Source organism: Agelaius tricolor, unplaced genomic scaffold (assembly GCF_023055355.1).
Source record: "Agelaius tricolor isolate 1412-34295 unplaced genomic scaffold, bAgeTri1.0.p SCAF_3, whole genome shotgun sequence".
NCBI lineage: Eukaryota > Metazoa > Chordata > Aves > Passeriformes > Icteridae > Agelaius > Agelaius tricolor.
This window is the reverse complement of record NW_027269263.1, coordinates 26,988,798-27,015,879: the sequence shown is the minus strand read 5'-3', so window position 1 is coordinate 27,015,879 and position 27,082 is coordinate 26,988,798. Positions and strand designations below refer to the sequence as shown.

The following is a 27,082-nucleotide window of genomic DNA, read 5'->3' as shown; positions in this document are numbered from 1 at the left end:
CTGAGCCTGACGTCCATTTGGAGATTGTGAGTCCTCAATGATGAGACAGCAAGGTCTGCTGGAACAGGTTGCCCAGGACAGGTCTTAAGGATCCAGATATGGAGATGCCACAGCCTCTCTGGGCAATCTGAGTCAGTGTTTGTCCACCCTCACTGAGGTGGTAAGTATTGCTCACATTTACACAAAATTGTTTATATTTCATTTTGTGCCCCTTGCTTCTGGTCACCACTTGGCTACCACCAAGAAGAATCTCCAACTCTGTCTTCTGTCCTGTCCTCCTTGGATGTTCACACACATTCGTAAGATCTGTCTCAGCCTTTTCTGCTCTTTACCAAAATTGCTAAACTAGTGGCTTTACAGTTGCTAAACTAGTGGCTGCAAGGTTCTTCTCAGCTTTTATTTGGCCACTCTTTGCATGCAGTGCCTAAAACGAAACACTGATCACCCTGATCTCTGGCCTCTGGCACATAAGACCATGGAAAGGAAGAGACACCGCCTTGGTGGTGTATGATCTCCTCCCAAGGAGAAGGAGCAGAAAGGCCTCACTTGTTCTGTCAGTATCTTGTTCGGTGAATGAAGAATGGGTCTCTCTTGTCAGGCAACACTGCTAGGATATAAGGAGTAGTAAAAATGGTCTTGCTTCTTCATTAGTGTGCAATAGAGACATAGTGCCAGGTCTATGGACTGCTCTCGGGTTTGTTGTTGCTGGAACGGCTACCAAGGTATTGAAGAGTCTTTTTTCCCAGCCCCACAATTGAAGAAGACGACCAGATTCTTTGGCTCTGGTTTTCAAGGTTGTTTATTTTCTCTTATCTAATACATTCTTTTTCTGACCTGCAGAGGTCTGTCTGGCAGGTCAGTTCGTGGCACACTGACCACCCTTGGGGTGGTGTTATCTTTTTATACTAAAACCTAAGTGTACTTTATTTACAATAATTTTCCAAAACCTATCACCTATATTAGACAATCTGTCTCTCTCCTAAACTAATGCAGAAGTGCCACCATCACAGCAGAAGATGGAGGACAAGAAGAAGAAGGACAGGACACGCCCAGATTCCTCCATCTTGACTCTTGAACCTCCATTCTAAATCCCCAAAATTCTAGATTTTCATCCTGTGATAAATTCACTAACATTCTACTCAAACTCTTGTGGCTTGTAAATCCTCACACAAAGTTGGTAACTTTTTCCATGGGCTGAGATCGATGGCACAGGTGTTTTGGACTCTGTGCCAAGATCTCTGAGCCACCTGCCAGGGTCTCAAGTCCCCCAGGGCAGCCAGAGGAATGTCCTGGGTTCTGACAGACTGCCATTAATGGCATTCCATAGCAATATTCTGTCAGGCTCAATTACTAAATTGAGTATATATTTAATTATGTACAGTAAAAATATTAGTGATTTAGATTTTTGTGTAATGAGCTTTCTTTAGTGTGAACACCAAGCTGATCTTTACATACCATCAGATGTCATCAGAAATACCTGTTAAGACACAGTTCACATTAAATTCCTGTTTTAGGAAGTGTGTATTGTGGGAGATACTAAGAAGTTTTGTTTGGGAGGCCTTCTGGTGATGTGCCACAACTTTGAAAGTATTTAGATAACTTGAAATTATTAGCTGCTGGTTGTCTGGGGAACTTAAATTGTAGTTTGATAAATTGGATAAATTCAAAGTATTGCCATAACGTTAGGGTTGATTCATCCTCTTAGCTGTGAGAGCACTGTAGAGCACACTCTTTCTCTAAAAAAAGAGGGAGAGGGGAGGAAGACACTGTTATTTTCTATCAGCTATTGTTTTTCACAGAAATTCATACGTGTAACTGATACCATCTTGGGGTACCATTAAAATCAATCAATCCCTTTAACAGAATTTACCCAGACTCTTTACTATTAAAAGAATATTTTCTACTTTCTATCTTTTCTATTTCTCCAATTCACAGCAGTAAATTAAAAACCCACAAATTTTTCCTTATGGTCTTGAGATAAAATAATATTCCTGAACAGCTCTTCTCTAACAACTGTAGCTTCTTTTGTCAGAAGATGAAGATTTTAAAAGTGCAATAAGCTGGTTTTCCTCAGAAGTATTTCAGACAGAAATTCAATATTTAAACCATTCTCTGCCATATCATTGAGCAGTATCCAGAGCTGTTTTTCCCAGTCTTATCACAAAAGCAGATGAAAGAGATGAAAAAGTCAGATATCCAAATCTTGGAATTTAAACAGTTTTATTGCCAGAATACAAGTACTTCTAAAAGACTAATTTTTTAATATATACATAAATAATGGCAGAATTTTGAAGAAAGGCATTTCAACCTTATAACTTTTCAAGTTATAGAGTTTAAGAGTCTTATACTGTTTTAGTCTTTAAACCAATTTCCTGTACAGTGTCAGTGACCAGTACAGTGTCAGTGGTCCACCACTGAACTCAAAAAGATGACATACAACTTGTACACTGTGAATGGAGAAAATACTCTGTAAGAATTTGAACTCATTTGGCTGTGTATCAAAATGATAAATATTTGGTACTAACTGTGGTGCAGTCATCTTTTCTAGTGTAATAACAAGACAGAGAAAGGGAATCAGCAATTCCAGCTTTATAAGGCCTTGATATTGCATTGACTAAAGAACTTCTGAGTTAAGAAGCCAATTTTTTTTCCTGAATTTTGAATGCTAACTGATGTTGCTTGAAATATAAATTCAGCCATTACAAAATAAAATTAAATAAATTGAACAAATCTTTATTATTCATAAAAGAAAATAAAGATGTTTATCTTAATCTTTCAATTGAAAAAACAGTAAGAAAATTGGAATAGAAACAGTCTGAATTAGAATGCAAAATACTTGGGAGCTACATTTGAAATGCCTTTGGGGAAGCTCTATTTTTTGTTGTTGTGATGCTGCAGTTCTTGTTATCCTTCCAACCGAATAGAATAGAATAGAATAGAATAGAATATTTTCAGTTGGAAGGGACCTGCAATGATCATCTAGTCCACCAGCCTGACCATTCCAGGGCTGACCAAAAGTTAAGGCATGTGGTTAAGGCCATTGTCCAAATGCCTTGTAAACACTGACAGGCCTGGTGCCTTGACCAACTCTCTAGGAAGCCTCTTTCAGTGTTTGACTGCCCTCTAAGTAAAAAAATGCTTCTCAACATCCAGGCTAAACCCTCCTAGCACAGATTCAAACTGTTCCCATGCATCCTGTCACTGGATACCTGGAAAAGAGACCAGCACCTTCTCCTCCTTGGGAAGCTGTAGAAAGTAATGAGACAGCCTCTCAGCCTCCTTTTCGCTGAATTAAACAAGCCCAAAATCCTCAGCCTTCCAGCCCTTTCCTCAACTTTGTTGCCCTCCTCTGGATGTATTCAAGGATCTCCACAACCTTCTCAAACTGTGGGGCCCAGGATTGCACACAGTGCTCCAGGTAAGCCCACACTGAGTAGAGTGGGACAATCCCCTCTTTTTCCCAGCTGGTCATGCAGTGTTTGATGCACCCCATGCCTTTTGCCCTCTAGGCTGACAGGGCTCACTCACTGCTGACCTATGTCAAGCCTGCTGCCCAGCAGCACCCACGTATCCTTTCTTGCAGGGCTGCTACTCCAGCCACTCTGGTCCCAGTTTATACTTGTGCCCAGCATTACTCTTCATAGGTGCAGAATATGGCATTTGTACTTGTTAAATTTCATCCCATTAATGATTGCCCAGTGCTGCAATCTATCAAGATCCCTTCTGATAAGCCAAAGTTTTATGAAGGTTTTTATTGTCTTTCAAAGACAAAAATATAGCAAAAGGAGATACTATAAGGAGACTATAAACCTTGCATTTATTCAAATTTTTTTTAATTCATAATTAGTGAATTTGAAGTCATTTTTACAGACAGTAAAAAGATAGAAAATTATACTGATTGAGGAATAAATTTAATTACATGGTTTTCAATTAAGCAAGGGTTTGATAAGTCTAGCATAAAATTCTGCTCATTAGTTTATAGCATATCAAAGCTTTTCTTGCTTTACTGCCTCTCTCTTACTCCCTCTCACTCTCAACACCACCCTATCTTATTACAGTTCAGGATATCATCTTGAGGGCTATGACAGGATATGGGAGCTAAAAACGAGGCTTTCTGCCAAATAAGAGATTTGCATCCTGCTAAATGTTCAAGTTCTAATGGTTTAAGATGGTTTCTATTAGCTAGCAGTGAAGAAGAGTGTGAAGGAAGAAGACCAAAAAGTATTAAGGCATTATGAGAATAAAGGTGAACTTCAGGAGCAGAATTTAGGACTTTAAAAAATTATTTGGAGAAAAAAGCCCAAAGAAGAAAAATAGATCCACAGATCTAGGTAGGCACTTACTTTTATGAAGGAGTCAAGAAATTTAAATATGTCTATTTATATATACAAATATATATAGTTGCTTTGCATAGAAAGCCTATCAATACCAACAGCAACATTATATTTAATATTGATTTTAATTGATTTTATTATAAAATTTTATTTTATAGCAATTTTTTTCACCAGAAGCATGAAAAATTTAATACTTGTATAACAAACCGAGTTTTAAATCTTCTCTCAACTTAGACCAAAGTTAAAAAAGGCTTATGGGCACCTCATTTTATCTTTAGCTACAAATACAAGGATCAGATCCATAGCCTTTCCCACTAACATTTTGCCTTCTCCCCATTTAAAATCCCCAGACTACATCAGCATCATTCTCTCTCAAGCAGCTTCTTAAGCCAAGAGATTTGACTCTTGGGAATAGTAGTATATTTGTGATGGTGTCCATGGCTATAATTTCAGCCACCTTAAAAAGCAAAGCTATGGCATATCACCAACCCTCTGTATTTGACAACTTCTAAAAGGAAAACCACATGAGCATTCATGACAGGTCAAGGTGCATGATCTGTGATCTAAAGGGTTTTTTTGTTCTCTTTCTCTTATTTTTGCGATGCATTTAATTTGCTTGTATATATGCAAATGCAGACTTCAGTCATCAATAAACAGGTTGTAGTGTCTGTTTATAGCAAAAAGTATATTTATCTATCAAGTACTCTCTTTTATTTTTTATAATGCCCAAAAAGCCTCCATTCTGATGTTTGCTTGTCACAGACACAGTTTATGAAAAATCCTTTCCTTAGGATTTTTTCTTATGAAAAGCTGAGAGGCCTCAGGAACAAAATATAAACAATGATTATCTGCTGCTGTGGAATGCAACAGGTGCATCTTTGATTGGTCTCATGTGGTTGTTTCTAATTAATGGCCAATCACAGTCAGCTGGCTCTTTGACTCTCTGTCCAAGACACAAGCCTTTGTTATTCATTCTTTCCTTTTCTATTCTTAGCTAGCTTTTTGATTAAATCCTTTCCTCTATTCTTTTAGTATAGTTTTAATATAATATTTATCATAAAATAATAAGCCTTCTGAAACATGGAGTCAGATCTCTTCCTTCATCCTAAGACCCCTGCGAACACCATCACATTTGCTGAAAACCATTTTGGGATTTTTTGAAATTTCATCATCTAGTTAGGCTTTCTCTTTTCAGTATAACAAAATAACTTAAATATTATGTTAATAATAATACATATATAATATAATAATAAAATATTTATAATACTTCAGTATAACTTAAAAAAAACCTTCCTGAACGGGATATATGTATCTGAGGGGAACAAAGGGTCTCTAAAAATAAATCTCTAGGGTAACAGTTTTGACCTCTTTGGCATATGCAATGCTAACCTTCTTCTGGTTCTGCCAGGCCTCTCTTAGTGTATGTGAATCATTAGACAGTAGGCAGCAGGGTTAGAAGTATACAAATATATATATTTATTTAGGGAGCTGAATGTCAAACAGTTCCCTGCTCTTAATAGCTGGTGATTTTACAAGTCAGACACTTTCCTTGTGCTGTCCCTCTGGTTTGGGTTTCACACAAGATCGTCTTGGCACTTGCAGTCTTGGCAGGCAGGCTGTGTGCTCTCCTCTTCCTCTTCTGCTGATGTGCCTTCAGCCTACTGGTCTGTGGAAGGGAAAGCAGCCATCAGAGGGAAATCCTCATCTTCAGTGCTGCAGTCACTAATTTCTCCAGACACCTCCACCGCCGCTTCTCTTTCATCTGTGTACTCGCGGTGGCCCATGAAGTACTGGTTGGTGTTGTGGGGCGTGCACATCCCTGGCAGGCGGTATCCTGCCAGGTTCATGGGCCGGAGGCGCGCTCTTGCCTCTCGCTGTATTGCTGCTGGCAGATGTGAGGTTGTGATCCAGCAGCCCTTCTTTGCGTTCCAGAGCAGCTCGCTCTTTTCATCACTGCCGCTCTGCTCGCCTGCCTGGTCTTGCTGGAGGGGCTCAGTGCATTGTAGTGGTTGTTGCTTCCAATTCCTGCTGCACTTGTGACCCTGCCACTGTGCCTTCCCAGGCTGCTTCTGCTGCAGTCCATGCACAGGATCATTGTGCTGGCCACCATGCCTCTCACAGCCATTTGAGGACGATGCACAGGGATTCTTCTCCATGAGGTCCTTCTCTCTTTTCTGTTGCCCTCGCTGACTGTCTCCGTTAACGTGTCTCCTGCCTCTGTTCTTCCATTCCTGCTGTTGCCTCCTGCCCCTGCCAGCCCTGTTGCTATACAGGAGCACAATAAGCATGTCTTTTGCCTGTACTTGGTGGCCCTGCCTTGGTCTCTTGTCCCTGTCCTGACCTTGCTGTGCCTTCTAGCACTGCCCAGCAGTGACGGCAGCCAGCAGCAGGGCACGGCTGGGGGAGCGGTATGGGGGTTGGCTTTCCCTCCAGCTGCGGCCTGGCCCAGCAGCCATGGCCCCATGGGGGTGCTTACCTGGCAGGCCGGTGAGGGAGCCTGTCCATGCTGACACCCTGCTGTCCTGTAGAGGCTCTTTGTGTGGGCACTCTGTGACAGTCTGCCATGCCGCCCTGCCTGGAGGAGCCAGTGGTGCTTGGCAGTGACATGGAGCTGGGGACAAGGGCACAGTCCATCAGTCAGTAGGGGGCCCTCCCGTGTGGGCCCTGCAGGCCCAGGCCAGGCCTCACTGGAACAAATCCAGTCTCTGGCCCTGAAACCATCACCAGCCCTGATAGCATCACCAGCCCTACTCTGTGATTCCCTCCAAACACCTCGTGGCACTGAGGGAAAATTGTCCTGGGCACCTGGTGAAGAAGGATGTGGAGGGACTAAGTAGCTGTCAGGAGCTGGCACAGAAAATCAGCACCTTCAAAAAGGCTTTCTCACCCTCCTGACTCAAAATTCTGTATCCAGCCCTTATGTCAGCTGTTGAATGAATTCCTAATTTTTCAGTGTGGAAGGTGGAAAGATAGATACCAGGCTTATCTCGAGATTAATTTTCTTTACACAGCATATTGGCATAACACCAGGTGCTATTTGTAGCATCCTTCTTGTTGGCGTTTTGTGATACAGAATAAAAACTAATAAATCATAGAATTACAGAATGGTTGGCCTGGAAAGAATCTTAAAGATCATCTAGTTCCAACCTCCCTGCCACGGGCAGATACATCTACCCCTACACCAGGCTTCTCAAAACCCCCAGTGTGTTTGTTATGGTGAGAGAAAAAGCTCTATAGATGACAGCTATGTTGAAGAAAAGAGTGTCCTCATTCTCACCACACAAAGATAAGGATGGGGTTTTTGGGGCTGTGTTTGTCTTTGGAAGTTTGCACATTTTGTGTTGCTGGGAATAGGTAGGTATTTATTATTTTAGGCTCCCTGTCCTTCCACTGATACTGTCCAGGCTTGTGGTTTCATAGTAAGTGATGCATTTATACTATTTAGACCAGAAACTGTGTTTGTCTTTTGCTGAGAGATATCATCAAGGACTCTGAATTTTTGTACTTAACAATTAGAGCATCTGTATAGTATCATGCCCAGCAATAAATTGTTCTAATGGCATTTATAGTCTACTTATTTAAATACAAAATAAAATAATTATAATTTAAAAAAATATAGAATAATCGTTTTGCAGTATGCTATACAAAAAGATTTTCCTACCACAAACAAAGTACCAAAGCCAACCAAATAGCTCCCTCAACAAAAACAAAAGCAAAACCATTTCACATGGTCTTCCTTTGTTTTTATCATCAAAGAGTTTTCCATTCCTTCAGCTTTCATTAAAGATGAAGGGAAAAAAAAAAAGTGCATAGGGTCGAGTTTACCAACCAAGTAAAGACAACTCTCATCTACCCTTAGTGTCAGGCATTGGTATGATTTCAAGTGTCGCTATTTATCAACACACGATGGCAGTAGCAGTCCATGAAATGATTAGCTGACGCTCTACATGACTGAAACTAAATCTGCCTAAGGCCTTTTTTTCTAGATAGCTATAGTCTTTGCTTATGAATATTGACAGTTCTGAGCCCAGCTCCACAGAGAAATTAAAAAAAAAAATAAGAGGAAGGTTCACAGTCTTTTCCTGATCAAGGTGACCCCTAGATATTATCCCAGGTACAGTTTGTGATCCCAAACTCCACGTAAGAAGAGGCAGACTGGTGTTTTCATTAACCACAATGTAATTATAGCAGGTTCTGCAGTCATTCTTTATCTCCTGGTTATTTTGGGGATCTCCTCAAATCAAAGATTTCTCTAGCAGCCCATTTAGCTAATAACACTCCCTTATCTGTGATCAGTTTTGAGTGAGGTATCAAAGGTGCTTACTGGAGAGCCATATTGACTAAGCATTTACAACTTTTTTCAAACTGCATTGCCATTTCAGTTTCATTGCATCAAGAGAAAGTCTTTTAGACATGTGGCTTAATTCTCATAATTATGAGTTTGATTTAATGCCATTACTTGTCTCCCTGTTGAACTCTGATAGCTTCAGCCTTTCTACAGAACATGTCTTCATGTATTTACTTTCAGGTGAGATATTTACTAGAAAATAGACATTTAACATCAACTCCCTGTAACTTAAAGTAATTACATGTTTGAGATTCTCATGGGTCTCCCAAGTCGAGTCTGTGGCTGAAGGAGCATTTGTACGGGTCAATGGATTGTGCTGCTGAGGTAAGCCTGTATGCTTCCCAGCTCCTGAACCCAGCAGCAGAAATAGCTGCATCACTCCAAAAAGCCCAAGTTAAAAGGATCTACAAAGATAAATTATTGCTGCAAAAATATAGATAGATTATGGAAGGGTAATCTGAAGGATTCAGTTTTCTGAAGAAAACATGTTTTTTGGAATATTGCTAATACTTTTCCAAAATAAAGGGACCTTTAAGGAAAGAAGTAGAAAATTAGATGTATCTCTGAGAGAATAATATTTAATTAAAATAAAACACAGTAAATAATAAATGGTGTACACAATTTTATTTTTATTTCTTTGTTTACCATATAATAGTTAGACCTTAATATGTAAAAATTATTTAAATTTAGAATTCATACATTAGATCTGAACAATTTAGCAAAAAATGTTGTATTTGCATTGTTTTTGTAGTAAAGTATTTTTCTTGATATTGCTAAATAACTTGCAGTTGGGCAGATAATGGATTTGTCTTTTAGCATTTCATAATCTTCTCGGTATCTCAGTAAAATAAATTCCAATATTAACAGAAATATTTCCTGAATAAATGATGTTTGTAAAAATTCATCTAGGTTGATGTAGCTTAGATGAGGTTACCAACTGGCAAACGGGGTAGACACATGTAAGCATAAGGTGTTTTGCTCAGGTTGATGGGATTGCCATCCAGCCTGATGTCTTCAAGAGCCCTACGCACATAAGTAAAATCTCTCCTTTTGCAGAAGGTATCTTCATGCATCTCTTGAATGTTGTTGTTCTAAAAGAAAACAAGCAAACAAAGGAGCTATCAGAATAGTTACCTGAAAGTAATTTTTTATTCTGAAACACCATTTATGGATGTGTTTTCAGTGTGTAGAGAGATACTTGCTTGAACTCAAGGGCCCAGATTGTGGCAGCAAGTCATCAACAGAGAAATCAGGGGAAAATTTCTTGGCCAATGCAAAATTTCAGAACTAAGTAACTCAAACCATGTAGCAGAGACAGGCTTTGAAGGAGGAGCCTGGTAGAAGTACAGAGCATTTTCATTTCCAGATCATAGAGAAGAGCCATATTAAGACAAATTTGATCCACAATAGGCCAGTCCATAAATCTAGAAACATAATTATCATCCTGACATCTTAATATGCCTCAATCTGCAAAGGTACAACTCTGTAATTTGATCTGTGACAATTTATTTCTCCCCAGCCCTGTCACATTAGTTTAATTCACACCTGTATATGTACTGGCAAAATTTAATGCATTTGGTTTTATTCCTTTGATTTAAATTGCTCTTACATGCCTTATATTCACTGGGCTTCCATTCTTGAACCAAACCATTCTCAACAATGAATTGCTGGAATTTCAGCATTTCAGGAAACTGGGACTAAAAAGCTCATTACCTAAAAGGAGGGCTGAAAATTGTTCCCTTCTCCATTCCTTTGTTAGTGAAAAATTGGTGCGGACAAAGTCCTGCTCACTAACTTTTTTCTGTAGCACATAGCAGTGAATATTTAATTTACAGGCACAAACAGGTGAAAAGGAAGTCAGCTAGAATGCAGAGAGTTTCGATCAATTTACCTACTAAAAGATCGAGGTTAAATGATCTGAGGCGCATTACATTGCTTACTGAAAGGTTTTTTCTGTATGATGTAATAAGTAAAAACATCTGATAAACAAAACTGTAAATTGGTACAAGATGAGATAAAGGGAAAAAAACAGAGCTGGAAAAGGTTAAAAGGAAGGATTCAGAAAGAAACTATTAGGTCATAGTAATTCTAGAATTTGATTTTTGAAAAATATTTTATTAAAAATTCTGAAAATTAATGCTTAGCAGAGCTAAATTTTACTTCTCTAAAAGACTTGCAATCACTAGTTAATTTTGTTTCCCAAAGCTTGTTTAGTCAAGTAAGAACACCTTTGGATAAAAAGAAGAAACACTACAAGACAAATATTTGCCCTTCTGAGTTGTGCATATACTTTGAGCATGATACAAAGAGCCATTTCTTTTGTAGCCTACCTGAAGATGAAGAGCTTGGAGGCTTTCAGGGAGTGGCAATGGAATGTGATCCAAGTTATTGTCAGTGATACAAAGATGCTTCAGTTCATCCAGATTCTAGAGGAATATGGAAGAAAACAGGAGGAAATGAGAGATATATTTGAAAATCTCTGGCAAGTAAGTTTGAAATCTATCACTGCAATGAGCATGACTGGTTAGCAAAACATTTTGTCTCAGCATGATAAGGTGAAAAGACAGAAATTTAAAGACAGTAATGAACTCTGATTTGTATAGGCTGAGAATGTTGCTGATAAGGTTAAAATAAAGGGCAAAATGTTTTTCAAAAATCTACAGAATTATTAAAGATGTAATTTTAATGGTGATGTTGTTACCTTTCTCTTTTGTGACAAGACTACTAAATTTTGCAGAAGTGCATTGTATTGAAGCAAATTATAATTGTATAAGAAATGCCTGAGTTAAAAATACATTTCTCATTCTTTTCAAAAGGTAAATATTTTTCTCCCTTGACTTGTTGGAGGAATGAGTGCTGAGAAATCTGGCAGACACCATATCTAGGTTGCTCACAGTGGTCTTTGAAAGGCCACAGGGATCAGGAGAAGTGCCTGAGGACTGGAGGTAAGCCAGTGTCACCCCTATCTACAAAAGGGCAAGGTGGATCTAGGGAAATACCATTCAGTCAGCTTCACCTCCATCCCTAGAAAGGTTATGGAGCGCCTCATTCCAGAATCCATCTTCATCCCCAGGGATGATAAGAAGGTGATCAGGAGTAGCCATCATGGATTCACTAAAGGTAAATCATGCTTGACTAGCCTGATTGCCTTCTAAAATGAAACAACTACCAGAGTGGATGAGGGGAAAACACTGAATATTTTCTACCCTGACTTCAGCAAGGCTTTCAGTACTTTCTCTCCTACTATACTCTTATCAAACTCAGGAAGCGTGGACTGGAAGAGTGGAGGGTGAGGGGGATTGAGAACTGACTGAATGGCAGATCCCAGAAGGACCTAATAATCAATGGCACAGTACAGTGGGAGGTCTGCCCCTTATGCACTTATGAACCTTATCCCAAGGTTCAGTGCTGGGCCCAGTATTGTTTAACATGTTCATCAATGACTTGGGTGGAAGGACAGATGCCTCCTCAGCAAGTTCATTGATGACACAAAGCTGGGCTGATACCCCAGAAGGACATGCGGTGCTCCAGAAGGACCCCAACAGGCTGGAGAGATAGGACGAGAAGAACCGTCTGAAATTCAACAAAGGCAAATGCAGGGTCCTGCACCTGGTAAATATAACCAGCAGTACAGACTGGGGGCCAATCTGCTGGGAAGCAGCTCTGCAGAGAAGGACCTGGGGGTCCTGGTGGGCAACAGTCCATGAGCCACCAGTGCCCTTGTGGCCAAGAAGGCCAGTGGAGACCTGGGGTACATTAGGAAGAGCATTCCAGCAGGGCAAGGGAGGTGGTCTTGCCCCTCTGCTCAGCCCTGGTGAGGCACATCTGGGGTGCTGTGTCCACTTCTGGGCTCCTCAGGACAAGAGAGAGGCATGGAGCTCCTTGAGCAGGTCCATTTGAGGGCTAAAAAGGTGATTGGAGGACTGGAACATCTCTCTTACGAAAATAGGCTGCATTTCTAACCACATCCTCTGGAGAGAGGAAGAAAATATTTTCCCATCACACCCAAACTTACTTTAAATGCCTCATTTGGTATCCCTCTGCGACCAAGCCTGTTCTTGCTAACATCAATGAATGTTAAGGTAGATGGTAACTCAGGGAGTTGCCTTATCCTATTGTCACGGAGCACCAACTCCTGAAGTTGGGGCAATCTTCGGAAGGCATCCTTGTGGATATCTGATATGAAGTTTGCAGTCAAATCAATCCTCTTCAAATGGTCTTGCAGAGAAAGAGAATACAACAGATTTATAAGAATGTATTTCCTGAAATTTAAAAAAAACTCTATGTCTTTATACATCTTTCAGTGAAAGACCTCAAAGTTTAATTTTAAGATTTCTGTATGTTTTGGTAACCTTATAAATTATTATCTTTTGGAAAAATGACACTTTTAAAGGGAAATAAATATATTTTCTACTACCTTGTTCCACATTTCTTTATTGCAACACTTTCCTATATGTAAGAAATTTGATATATTGACTTCTTTATAAAATACACTCAAGCCCTTTTTCCAATTAAATAAAAACCCCAAAATTAAATGAAATATTTGGGGAGTTTTATTTCTTTTATAGAGATGATTGCAAGTAACAGGAAGAAGATCAATGATCATTGTTATTTATAATAATTCAAAAGTTTGACAGAGAATCTGCATCTACCTTTATCCTCCAAAGTAACAAAATGCATGTTTATTTGCGTGTAAAATTTGCCATAATCAAACATTATATAAAATATTTTTGGCTGATATGAGCCATAAATAATCAAAATTAAAGCTGATTTCAATAATACTGGTATCCATACTTAAGTTAGCAAAGTCATTTCTGCTGATCTTCTTGATTCTGTTATAGCGGGAATAAAAATAGGTGGTTTTCTTAGGCAATGGTGGAACAGCATGAAGCTCACGATCGTCACAGTAGACTGTGGTCCCTAGGCATGTACACAAAAGGCAAGTGGGAAGACCTATCAAGGAATTTAAAAGAGAAAACATTTTTTTTAGAAAGGACATGAATAAAAGTCATACATAAATTACTACAATGAAATGCTCACATAAGCTGCTAATGATCAGTCTTTGTCTATGGTAAAGTTCACTTCCCATTCTGCTTTGATCACCAAACCATATAATTGCAACACTAAAGTGATTAAATTATTTTTAAAATGAATTTATTTTTCTCCCTGTGCCTAGAAGAACAATTAACTTGTTCTAATAAATTGTTTCTCAGACTATAATAGACTATTTGTTGACAGCAACTAGCCAGAAGTTGATTTCCCCTTAAGCTAGCAGGTGTACACTTCCATCTGGATGGAGGAATAATAGCTGATGAATGATATTTTCTACCTGATCTGTCTCTCTGACATTCTCTTTCTTTCCTCCCCCTCCCTTTTTACATTTCTTTCTACCTCTCTCTCTCTCTCCCCCTCACATGTACTATTAAATAGAATCCATCCTATTGACTTTGGCATATGGTCTCATTTACACCTTTATTCAGGCAGAGGCATCCCTCTAACAGTTTTAATAACTGGCTTATAACACTTGCGACACTGACTTTTTGATACATCTTTTATGAGTGTATTATGAATATACATTATGAGTATAAATCAGCATATCTGTTTATCAACTTTTAATCCCATAGAAATACTTTCCTGTTTCATGTTTTCACCCCCCTTGTAGCAGATGGGGTGGTTTGCTCTTGTTATTTATAGAATAGTAGGATAATTCAGGAATACGAAAATGTTTTTCTTGCAGATTGGTTTTTTCTCCAGGTCAGATGTGGCCACATGAGAGATGTGCCTTCTTAATCTGCCCCAATTATCTGTAGGTTATTGAGGTGCCTTTTGAGGCAAGATTAAACAACCAGTAGCCAGAGTACTCTTTTATTTTTATGTGATAATCATTACTTGGACATCCAGGAATACAATTTCCCTAGAGATAAGGATCATTTCATGCTTTCCCTAACTTTCTCCACAGGACAGATTAAATTGGCTGCAGAGAGTAGGTCTGATACAGGGAAAAAAATATTCCCACCTTGAACTGTTCTGGAAAATCTGGGCCGAAATGAATATTGAGTTAAGGATGGCTGACATTTTTTCATAATATTGCAACACAGTACCATAGTATGGGGAAAGGGTTTCACCCTGTCCTATTTTTGTTTTTGGAGGAGTGGTATTTTTCACCTATATCTGGTGGACACTGAAAAAAAACAGAGGTAGAAGAAGAATTCAAAAAGATAACAACAAGAAAAATGAGCTTGGCTTAGTGTTACTGAGCCTTGTCTTTTATTCAGTACCAGGTCAATAGCGGCAACATCTGACAGGAAAGTATGTTGCTAAAATAAAGACAAAAGAGAAATCTGATTTGATGTGTTACTGTCTTGAGCATTTCTTTAGTTGATGCACTACTTGATTTGCATTCAGTACTCAAAAATGTTGACAGACAAAGAAACCATCATATAGAATATTTACAGGATATGATGTAAAATCCTCTAATTTTCAAATTTGAAAAAAAATGTATGGGCCTTTTTTTTTCCTTTTTTCTAGAATCTCCTTGGAGGTTCTCATTCCATTTTTATTTGTTTTGGCAGTGTATATTTTTGCCTGGTCAAGCTCACTTGTAGTATGTACCAAAATAAGGCTATGAATTATTAACTTCATTGAATACACAATTTTGGAAGCAGTAACTCTGGGGTTTATGTTTGGGGTTGTTTTTTTTTTTTAAATTTCATTTTTCATCTGTGTAACTCAGCTGTAGTGTTGGGCATAGTAGAAAGTAGGATTTTCCTGTTACTGTATGTTGATCACCATAAAACACAAAGATCCCTCACAGAAATTGATAACTCTAGTGGACTTTACCTACTATAATTTAGAGGAGCTTCTGACAAATGCCAAAAATTAGCAGTGCGAAATTTGTGTGGGAGAGGGACAGATTGTGTTTTGCAATTTTAATTCCCCTGCAAGATTTATAAAGTTCTTATTTCACTATTGATAGTCAGAAGAACTGAAAATTGTCTCCACTAAAAAGTTCTAAGTAGCTCCCTTTCCTTAAGTTTTTCAGCTTATAACTTTAATGGTCAAAAATTCTTCAACATTTTAATTATACTTTGTATTAACACATTTATAAAAAACATGTAGCAAATCATTATAAGTAAAGACAGTTGATAATGATATTGAAATCTAAGACAAAAACACAAGTACTGGTAGCATTTCCAACCATCAGCAAATTTTCAAGTTGTAAATCTTCTGGAACAAGTGGCACAGTTGTTTTCACAGTGAAGTAGTATGGAGACCTTTTGACTAAGCACCTATCTGACTTTGGAGGAGAATTCAAGATAGATTCTTTCTTCAGTAAGAGACATACAGAAACTATGTACTTCATTTTTAGTAAAAAAGAAAATAAAATGGGCTTGCTCAAAATCAACACTACACACAAAAACATTTCTCTTTCCTACTCACCATCTTGAGTCTGGGGTCCAAGAACCCCTGACCCCTGTGCTGAAGATCCATCAATTAATTTTGGTGTTGATGCTTCATCCTCAGTTTCTTCTGTCAATGGTGCAGAAGAATAACTCTCTTGAATTACAGACAGTAGTTTTGTCCCAATATCTGTCTAGGAAAAATTAAAAGGAATTGTTACTGTTTACTTCCCTTGGAAGCTGTTTCTCTTGCAGTTATTCATATTCTTCCACTAGAGGTCACATATTTTCTGAGATTTAGTGCTGGAGCTGCATTTTATCTGGAGCTATAATGGATTCTGATGATGTATAAACAATTCATGAAAATCCAATATACTTGTTCACTTTTTGTCTGTGTTTTGAGTTTTTTCCTGTATGCACACATGCATATACTTCATTACTAAGAATATATATGAGAAAAATTATTTTTCCATATTTATTTAAAGATAAATTAGATTTGTGATAAAAATTGATAAACTGTATGTAAAACATGAAAATTTGCTATGAAATATCAAAAAGGTGCAAGTCATTTACCATAAAATTGTAAATTGTACCATCATAAATCCAAATCCAATATAGGTGTGCGGGGTCTGCTTAGAACACTAACATGATTTTAAAATATTACTTAATAATTCTGAACATGATTTTAAAATATTACTAAATAATTCTGAACTCCAACTTCACATAACTTTCTAATATGTTAAAGATTCTGCTTAACTTCATTCATTAGTAGCTGTATTATGTATTATGAAAAAATTGATATATTGGATAAAACCTTGGTTTTAAAACACTTATAAAATTTGGAAGATCCTTGCATAGAACTAGAAAACTTATTTTGTCCTTCAATCAACATAACTAATCAAAGCATTTAATTCTGTCAGGTTAACTCTAATTCTAAAAATGCATTCTGTTGATTTTCTTATATGACAATTCAGGATAAAAATTCAGGTATAGCAATTTTCTTGTTTCACATCACCTCTCATAAAAAGAGTATTGCAGACTTGTCATGCTTGTTGCAGAGGAGGGGTCTATGTTAGCAAAGAGGTAGAATTGTTTTCTGTAATCACCCAGACAGTTCTGTGATCTTTGCAAGTTACTTTCCCAGTGTATCTTCATTTCCCCATGTTTAACAGTATTGTTCAGCTGAGCCAGAGCCCCTTTTGAAAGTGCACTCTATTCTTTAAATCTAAAACAATTAATTAGTATCATTACAAGGTTTCACACATCAGAGGTGCTGTTAAAAATGTAGGTAATTGTGGAGACCCTGGGGGGCATCCCCTAGTTTAGGGGTTCGGAAGAATCTTCACCCAAAAAGCTGTTAAGACCCCATTGGCTCCTACCCCTGTTCCCATGTCTGTTCCTATGTCCCTGAGCCACTCCCTCCCAATTCCCTGATTGGCCCTCATCTTTGTACTGCCCTGAGACCCGGTTCACCCCCTGCCCCTCGGATAGAGAGAAACCTGGACCCTCCCTGTGTGTGCCTGGGACCTGAACATCTTACCAGGTGCCTGAATAAAGCATCTGTGGATACCATGCAAAGGCCCTTTTTGCTTCCTTGCCCTGGACTTTATTAGCAGTAATTCAGGCTGCAATAGGTAATGCATTTAACCCTGCAGGTGCTTCACCCCTGTGCTGCATTTAGCACTCCTTTTCTTTTTCTAAGACACGGCCAAATACAGAAATTTTGGTCACAGTATCATTATTCCAAGTGCAAAGGCACCAAAGCCCAAAATCCTGCTTCAGTTTTCATCCACTGCAGCTTTCTAGCACAACACCACCACAAAACTATTGAATCCCGAGTCTTTAACCTGACCAAGCATCTCCTTTTTTGACACCATCCCACAGCTACTGCTTTCTTTGCTGTTTTCATGATGAACCAGTTGTTGAAATCCATCACAGTAGTGTTCATAAATTATAATTGTAAAAGACAGGTAAAAAGTAATTGACTGGCCAAATAGTTAGAATTTTTAAAATTTGGTTTTGTATGTAGACTATAGAAGTTAAAGGAAGTAAAACACCTAACATCTGGATTCCAAGCACAGGCAAATCTTTGCTGTATTCGATCCCTATTTGAATCTCTTTGTATGTGTATATATATATGTAATATGTAACATATTAATATTTAATATGTGATTCTGCCCTCCTACTCTGTTCTTGTGGGACCCTACCCGCTGTATTGGATCCAGCACTGGAGTCTCCAGCACAGGGAGGACATGGGCCTGTGTGGAGGAAGTTCAGAGGAGAGCCAAGAAGATGAAGACAGGCTGAGAGAGTTGGGGTTGTCCAGCCCAGAGAAAAGTAGCTTTCCAGTGCCCAAAGGGGACCTTACAAGAAAGCTGGAGAGAGACTTTTTAGAAGGACATGTAGTGATAGGACAAGGGGGAATGGCTTGAAGCTGAAACTTTTATATATTATTAAAATCTTTACTGTGAGGGTGGTGAGGCATTGGAAATGGTTGCCCAGAGAAGTTATGGAGTCCCTTGCTCAAGGCAAGGTTGGATGGGGCGTTGAGCAACCTGGGCTAGTTCAAAGTGTCCCTGTTCATGGCAGGGGGATTGGAAGTAGAAGATCTTGGTCCCTTCCAACACAAACAATTCTATGATTCTATGAACTGTGAAAATTTCGGAAAAAAACACTTTACCTCTCAGACTATCTTGCAGCATAGCTATATATAATTACAGGCAGTATTAAGCATTATGATCCTGGATTGCCTTACAACATCTTAATAACTACCTAAAATCTAATTTTTTTTTTGTACGTAAATAATTTCATTTAGGTTATATAATGGCAATAGGTTCAAATATTTTATATCAATTAGTTTCACTGAAGACAGAGAACATGAAAGCAATAAAAAACCAGTAAGCACTCTGAACCACACAGGCTCAGATTTTGACTAAGAACATTTTAGATTTTCTGTATCTTCTTTTGTTGTATTCTACTAAGCCACAAATGCTATTACTAATTAGAGTTTATGGATAAAAATGCTCCAACACAGTTGCAAAGTTCACAAAATGCAAGGTAATCAAATGAGCAAGATGACCTTCAGCTGAACTGAGTAACTTTGAGTTGATGTAAGTAAGGGTAAGGATGTACCTTGTCCTTTTGTGCAGACAAATACACAATGTTACCATCTGCAGCACTGACAGTAGACAGCTTAACCAGGAATGGACTTGGGGACAAATCAAAAGAAGGCTTTGGGAACAAAGGAAATGGGACAGATGTTCTCCGAATGGAGGAAGCCTAGAGGGAGAGATACATTCCAGACTTTTATTGACCCAGGTTAGTGCTGCACTAAAGTTCTTGCACATGCTACTTCTTCACCAGATTTGTGGAAATCAGATAAGAATCCCTCTTCTGAACTTCGGAATTAAATCCAGAGATTTAAGATCTGTAAATGTCTTTATATGCAACTTTTCTTCTACTGAAAGTAATATTCTGTAGAAGAGTATTTTCAAGATAGGCTTTGTAATTAGGCTTCAGACCAAAGATAATTTTCATTTCACTTGTTATGGGGTTTGGGTCATCTACACTGACTGCCACCTCTCTGCATTTTTGGGGCATGCTTTATGGAACTTACTATCTTAGGATTTGTTATTTACTTTATATTTACTTTATGCTTTCTGAGGGTTCTTAGTTGATTAATCACTGCAGCTGTTGGCTAGCAAGTGGAGGTGTTAACCTCTAGTACTTCCATTTCTACATTGTTATCTCTTTCTTACTGTAGGATGTCACCTAGATTTGCAGGTACACAATTCAAAGTCTCCCAGCAGTTTCCCTGCAAATGCTCTATGTCTGGGGTTTAGGGAAACTGTTCCAAATAGTTAACTTTATCTGTTCAGTGTTCTGCAGTTGTGAGTGTCATAAGAAAATAAAAATTATTGATGTTAGATTAATGATGTTGCAATTTTTATACTTGCAACAGAGTAGGAGTTCATTGATATATGTGTTTTACATACCAGACCAAGAGCATGATCAGTATTTTCTTGCTGTACATAACTTGGACTTGAACCAGTGACCTAAAGGTAAAAGTCTGTTTCCCATTATTGGTCATATGATCCATGCAGCTTTGTATCTTTTACAAGTTTCATAAATCATGCGAGATTTTAACAAGACAAAGATGTTTCTTGGACTATATGCTGTACAGAATAATCCCTCATTTTCCAGATGTTTGTTTATTTTTGGCAACTGGACTTTAATATAAAAAAATTGAAACATAAATGACTGTATATCACTTAATGTCATTATTTTCCATTGGGTTTTTTTGGAGGGAGATGGGAGCCTGGAATTAGGCAGGGAGTGGACTTGTATTTCATCTGGTACTTTAAGAAATATTCTTTGTGAAAAATCACAAAGCAGGAAGAACATTGTAGAGAAATACAATAAGATGTGTTCCTCCTCATCAATATCTACAAGTCTTCAAATAATAATCTGCCTTCCAAGACAGTTTTAATAAATGGCATAAGAAAAAACTGAAGGGGCATCACATCACTTATCTTTAGCCATCTATGTGGTTAATAGTTACCCTAATCTGTCTTTGGAATCAATCAAGAGATTTAGAAAATACCAGTGCAGATTAGTCCCAGAACATGCCAAAGGACAGTGATATCTTTCCTAAGATTGCATGGAGTACCTACTTTTTCCCTATCCTATATTTATCCAATGTGACTCCAATTTCCAATGAAAGATTACTTAGTGAGGCTGGCCAATTCAGAGGCACTTTCAGACCAGGAAGTTACAAAAGTCAAGAATGCAGAAATCAGAACACATCCATAAGTGATAAAATGCAATTGGTAAAGTCCAACTTGCTGCTTGCCATCCATAGGCTGGGCATTTAGTTATATTAGCATCACTTCACAGTCAGTATAGAATGAGACAAAACTTCTGAAAAGCAGCTCCAGACATTGGCTACAGAATTCCTTTTAGGGTGGGCTCTTTAGGTATCTGTATCTCACCACTGACAGTAAAAGAGGTGAGACAAACAAAAGACTCGGAGAGGATCAGGAGTTTATTTTACGTGTCTTTTTTATGTGTCTATTTTATGACAACATATTTTAGGATCAAACCTGATGTATTACATGTGATAAGTTTAAATCCACAGAAGAATTCTGAAGTGTGTTCTGTTTCAGTGTTTCTTTTACTGCAAAAAAATAGATTTAATACACAAATAAAAATGCAAAACTTAAGAATAGGCATTTTAACCTTGAAGGGACAGTTGTTCCACACACTGACCCATCAAAAGGAACTGGTTTCTCCCATAGCTGTTTTGAAACTACCAAAGGCTTACAAGAAAATGTCTAATTATGGTAGAAGTTATTCATAGAATCACAGAATGGTTTGGGTTGGATGGGACCATAAAAATCATCTATTTCCAACCCCCTTGCCACAGGCAGGGAGTTTTGCTTTCCTATCCAAAAGTGGTCTAAACTTGTTCTTGAAATTTGCATTTAAAGACTTCTTTTCTCCTGTTGTTCTATCTTAAAAAGAAAAGGAATTGTTAGTCACTGCAGACAAGTGAATAACAAGACCTGTAGTCAAAACCTTTCTGAAAAACTAGAAAAATTCCTATTCAGGGATAAAGCTTCAAATGATGTTAGATTTTCTGATCAGCTATGTGGCCATCTGATTTGTACATTACTTGTACCAATTAATAGGGTTTTTTAAAAATGTATGTGATATTCTGAAAAGTCATTGTATATCCACTTTGAAGTCTCCTATTTAATCAGACACTGACCACAAAGACTGGAACAGCAGTGGAAGCCTCTGTCAACTCTGCAGAATGGCAAGAGTGAGCTCTTGCTCAAGCATGGCTCCTTCTTCACGTGTGTTATGCCAACAGGAGAGATGGTTTGTGTGTATGCACACAGACATGAGCAAATATGTGTGTGGAACTCAAGTTCTGAACTTTGTGCAGGCACCAAAATGCCCTATTATTAGTTGATTCAAATTCAACAAGCTATCAAGTAATGTTAGTCAAAATGCATCAAATATTAGACTTTCACTGTATTTCTTTCTGAATGTTTTGTGGATTGTATTTTACAGCTCACCTCTTTTGTGTAAACAGACCCAGACCAACCTGTATTTAACTCCCTTACTTTTCTGCTTATTCAGTGCTAGGCAAACCATTCGTATTAAGTGCTCCTTTGCTTTTCAGCCTCACTGATAGCCTATCTTAGCAATGAAAATAATTTTCTGATGCTCCTGTATTTTTGCTTCTTATTTTTCTTAGTTTTTCCTACCTAAAGAAAAATTGACTGATTATATTTGACAGACACTGTGATAAAATTGCAGTGCTATTTTATTAGGCATTAGTAGCCGATGTACATAAAAATCTCTCTCCGCAATTTGTTTTTCACACATATTTTCCAAACAAAGTTTTAGTTTCAAAGAGGCAAAAAGTGAGAAGCTCACATAATAATTCCTTTGAGAGTCTGGCTTGATTCTATTTGTTTTAAAGAAGGAAATCTCTCTTTGTATATGCTTTCAGAGCAGTTAGGAGAGCTAGTTTTGACTGTGGCCTCTGGACTCTATCATTATATAAATATTAATTCAAAATACTAATGAACTGTGAAGAAAAGAGGAGATACATCAGCTCATGTTTATACTGTTACTGTCTGTTTCAGAAGATAAATCCAACACAAAGCTTCTACACTTACAGTGACATTTCTTTGCTGTAGATTTCTCCTTGAGGACCTTGGAATTCTTTCCTTGATAATAGGCTTTTCTTTTACTCAGCCTTTTTTTAGCCATTATCTGTGAAAGTGTTGATACTGCTATCTTAATGTCTCTATGCACATTTTATTTCTGAGTGATATATTACTTTAGGTTTGTTCCAGTATTAATTTCCATTTGGATGCAAGGCATTAGCTAGGTCTTCTGTGTCTCACTAACCTGGGATCTTGGAAACCATAGATTTTATAATCTATAATGTCACCTAACACATGACAATCCGTAGCTTTGATTGAGGATTCAATACAATACTCGCAAGTAATTCACAGCTACAACTACTTCCCCCGTGCAAATATTTGCATTAAAAAAAGTATTCCATGTATACATTACTAACTTTTCCCAGCCTTAAGATTATTCCAAAATCTTTGACAAAAATAGACCTCAAGTGAAGAACATCAAGACCCATTATCTAGAAATGTTTTCAGAAAAATGTTTTCAATCCAATGAAGTGTGTGTGTATATACACACATACACTCTACACAAGAAACCATACTTCCAGAGTATGAGAATTAGCAAAGTCATGAACTTGGACTCAGTCACCCTTACTTAACTGTATTAAGATTATAAATTCTCATACTAAGCCTGAAACACATGTCTAGGGTTCATCAAAAGTTATTTGAGGAAGATAGGTGTATGGGGTGGAATGAACTTTCCCCATGGCATTCCTCAGTGCTGTGCTTTGTGTTTTCAGCTGAAAAGGTGTTGATAATGCTCAGTGACTGCTGAGCAGGGCTGGCACAGCACCAAGGCTGTCTCTCCAACATTCCTCTCTAACCAGTAGGGCAGGGGTGGTCAACATCTCAGGAGGGGATGGAAACAGGACAGCTGACCCAAGGTGAGCAAAGGGATATTCAATATGGTATCTGGTCAGCAATAAGAGCTGAGAGAAAGGGGACAGTGAGGGTAGGGGATGGGCTTTATTATTAAGGTGTTTGTCATCAGGAGTACCTGCTACACGTACTCAAGTCCTACTTCCCTGGAAGTGTTTGGCCGTTACCTGCTGATGGGAAGTAGAGGATAAATCTTTTGTTTTCCTTTGCTTCTGCATGCAACCTATGTTTTTCTTCATTAAACTGCATATATGTCAACTCCCAAGTTTTTAACCTTGACTTCTTTCCCTGTCTGTCTGAGAAGGGGGAGTGAGAAAGCATTTTGATGGTCACCTTGGTAGCCAGCTAAGATCAACCCACCTCAACAGATATCCAAAGAGAATGACTCATTCTTGTCTTGGAGCATGGTTTTGGGATTCCAAGCCTAATTTTTAAGATAGAATGAGTGGAAAGAAGCCCTCTCTAATTTTCTTCAGGTCTTTCCACACTTTGGTGATTACACATTGAATGTGTGATTACAGTACCTAATGGTCTGGAAAAGGACATGTTGACACAGGTGCTTTAGTTTAACTCCTTGAGGTGCACAGGTTAATTTTACTTCAATTCACATTGAAATTATCAGGAGTAACATCTGAATGCATCTGAGGTACTAGAACTTGTCAGTTTCCTGGACCTTCTGCTAATCAGTTGGGTACACAACCTTGCTAAAGTTTGCATTTTAGCCCATGAGTCTAAAAATGGATTAAACAGAATGGCTTCTATTTGCACATAACTGAATTTTCAAATCTTAAACTGAAGACACCAACAACAGAAAATGCTATTTGAGTTTTTTCTCCACTGCTCCAATAGCCTGAATACATGATTCAGAACTCTAAATGGAAATTCAAGTCTTAAAGAGTTACTGCACACAGGCTAGATCTGTTGAAGGACTGCTGGTTGTCTGGGTCTCTGTGGTATTGCTCATCATGCAAACTGTGCATAATAAAAACTAACCTGTGACCTTGAATAAATATTTTACACATAGATCCATTTGTGTTGTTCACATCATTACGATAACAAGATTTTAAGCAGTAAAGTCATAACCACAATCAGGAAATCAAACATATTCTGCTTAAAACTTGGGTGACACCAGTAATATCAGTGATTAAAATGTAACTTGCAAGACTGACATGCCCTATCAAATAGCACACTGACATGTCTATAAAATTTGCTTGATTTCTACAGCACTGACCACTCATATCTCCTGGGATATGGGGAACTATGAATGCTTAGGATTCTCTTGGGTGGTACATGGTATTAGGAATGTAAGCAAAAAAAAAAGATTTTGGCTAAACATCTATGAAAATAAGGCTCTCACAGTGAGGTCCATCCATATGCAAAACAAAACTCCGTTCAACTGCTGTGTTGGATGAACTTTACCTGATGAATTTTAAAAAGGCTGTCTGAAGAGCTCAGTAATGGAAGATAATCCTGCTCTGGAAAAGAGGCTTACCAGTTTACCCTGACTCTGCCTATTCCATGCCTTCTAGAAAAAAACAATCCATGTTGGGATCTCGTATCTTTTCATGTTGGCTGCAACATCAGTCATCCTGAGTTTCCTTTTGGATGGAAAAGAACATCGAAGCCTTGCTTTATCCTTCACTCAGAAACTTGGAAAGAGCCACCCCATGTTTTGGTGTTATAGGACCTTGCAGAGAGAGCACAGCACAGGAGAATCCCACCTACCATTAAATGCATTACTAAGAAATCTGTTGTTTGAATGAGAAAAACTCAGTGATGAGGCACATTCAAAATAACTTCTCCCATTTCTGGGAAGGAAGTGATTTCTGTAGGAATGATAAAGGCTTCATTTCTAAGAGCAAAGTGAGGCAGAAACCGTGGTTTATTAATCAATGTGAAATAGAGCACAGGGACTAAAATTGGTAGTGACTTTATCAGGAAAGTGAGCTGAAACAGAATTAAGTAGAGCACAAGAGTGGCACAAGGGAAACAGGCCAAAGGCAAGGTAAGTTCCTTGCAGCAAAGTTCTTCTCAATCCCTCTTAGATTGAAAATTTATTTCCTACAAATTATAAGGTTCTGATCTTAGTGCTAACTTTATTTTTATCTCTTCAGTTCTCCTGTGTTGGAATATAGTTATTCTTAAATTGTCTCTGTCCTTTGATTTCAAAGCTGTTATCCAATTTCTATTTCACATTGATGAAAGAAGAGCTCCTGTCCCTCCTGCTGTAATCATGAATCTTTCAAAGGATTGTATTTTCATGAATTATGCATTGTTATGTGAAAAAACACCAAAACATTATGTATAAAAATGAAAATACCATGTTATTTAAATGTTATATTTTTTACTCAACTTCTATCACACACAATCCTGAATCACAGAGTGCTTATATTACCTTCAGGGAAGTTGTGCCAATGTCTAATCAGCAGGGTGAAAAAAAAATTAATGTAGCCTTTTAGTAATTGTAAAGAAATAAAGGATTGTAGAAGAGGAAGGAAACATTTAAGTCAAGAAGTGGAGTCCCTTGCTTCTACAGGTGACATATCTTATCCACTTGTACTGTATCAGAGTTTCAACAGGTTTTTTTCACTATTTTTTTTTACTTTCCTGTGTTTAAATTCAAATGCTTTCCCTTTCTTTTTTCTTCCTTCTGCCACTTTCCTAGCAGCAAGAGAAAACATTAGCATTTATAGCCTGACACACTTCTAGTGAACATAAACCTAAGGAAACAGCATTTTACAACCTCATTTAACGGGAAATGCTAGAAATCTTGTCTCAACTGCCTCCATGCATCACCCAGATAAATAAATTACAATGACAATCTCCAACAGAATTTGGGGTATTTCATGGAGACCTGAGGAAAGCATGGCACCTTTCACCTACTCTTAAAGATTACCACAAATAAAGCCCAGAACAATTAGAATATATTTTGTCTGTGTTTGTAAGTTAGGGAAAAGGTGAATGAACTGCAAAGGCAATAGAAACCACGGGTAGATTTGTCAGATAAGTATTTTCATGGCAAAGAAAACCTGATCAGTAACTACTGCATTTATGCACTTTGGAAAGACAGAATAAATTAAGTTCTAATTACCTCTACTTGGTCAGACTGCTTGTTTTCATCATGGGCAAATGGATGAGGCAGCTCTCCAAGTGGTATGTCATAGAACTCAGAATCATAAATTATGGTATCACTGATAGGGGCAGCTACAACAGACTTGAAGATAAAAAATCCCAGAAAAACATTTACAAAGGTCTGCATTCTGTTTTCTTTTCTGAAAGAGAAGAAAATGGACAGATGGTAGGTACCCTGGTGTTGAGTACCATGTCACAAATACAGTGTGTATATATATATATATATTTATATATAAACCCCACAATATTTCTGATGAATAATTAACATTTATT

The 27,082-nt window shown here is 37.9% G+C and overlaps 1 protein-coding gene and 1 long non-coding RNA gene across 2 annotated transcripts; one reads left to right on the top strand and one right to left on the bottom strand.

The window, feature by feature from the left end:
- Positions 1-11,710, top strand: LOC139588695 (uncharacterized). Its single transcript, XR_011678774.1, has 3 exons — positions 1-160; positions 11,008-11,168; positions 11,499-11,710. It is a non-coding gene; the product is annotated as an uncharacterized lncRNA (long non-coding RNA).
- Positions 9,488-26,936, bottom strand: EPYC (epiphycan). Its single transcript, XM_071424307.1, has 6 exons — positions 26,769-26,936; positions 16,123-16,276; positions 13,477-13,635; positions 12,698-12,900; positions 11,013-11,108; positions 9,488-9,773 (listed from the first exon to the last, which is right to left on the bottom strand). Exons 1-6 carry the CDS (start codon positions 26,934-26,936, stop codon positions 9,603-9,605), a joined length of 951 nt encoding a protein of 316 aa, XP_071280408.1. The 3' UTR covers positions 9,488-9,602.
- Positions 26,937-27,082: the final 146 nt, after the last annotated feature.

Bases quoted from the DNA above. Each gene is read 5' to 3' on its own strand.
- EPYC (XM_071424307.1), bottom strand. From the start codon at position 26,936: ATGCAGACCTTTGTAAATGTTTTTCTGGGATTTTTTATCTTCAAGTCT. The intron at 13,636-16,122 runs GTGAGTAGGAAA...ATTCCTTGATAG, and splicing joins TGGACCCCAGACTCAAGATG to GTCTTCCCACTTGCCTTTTG. The intron at 9,774-11,012 runs GTAGGCTACAAA...GTTTTCTTTTAG, and splicing joins TCCAAGCTCTTCATCTTCAG to AACAACAACATTCAAGAGAT.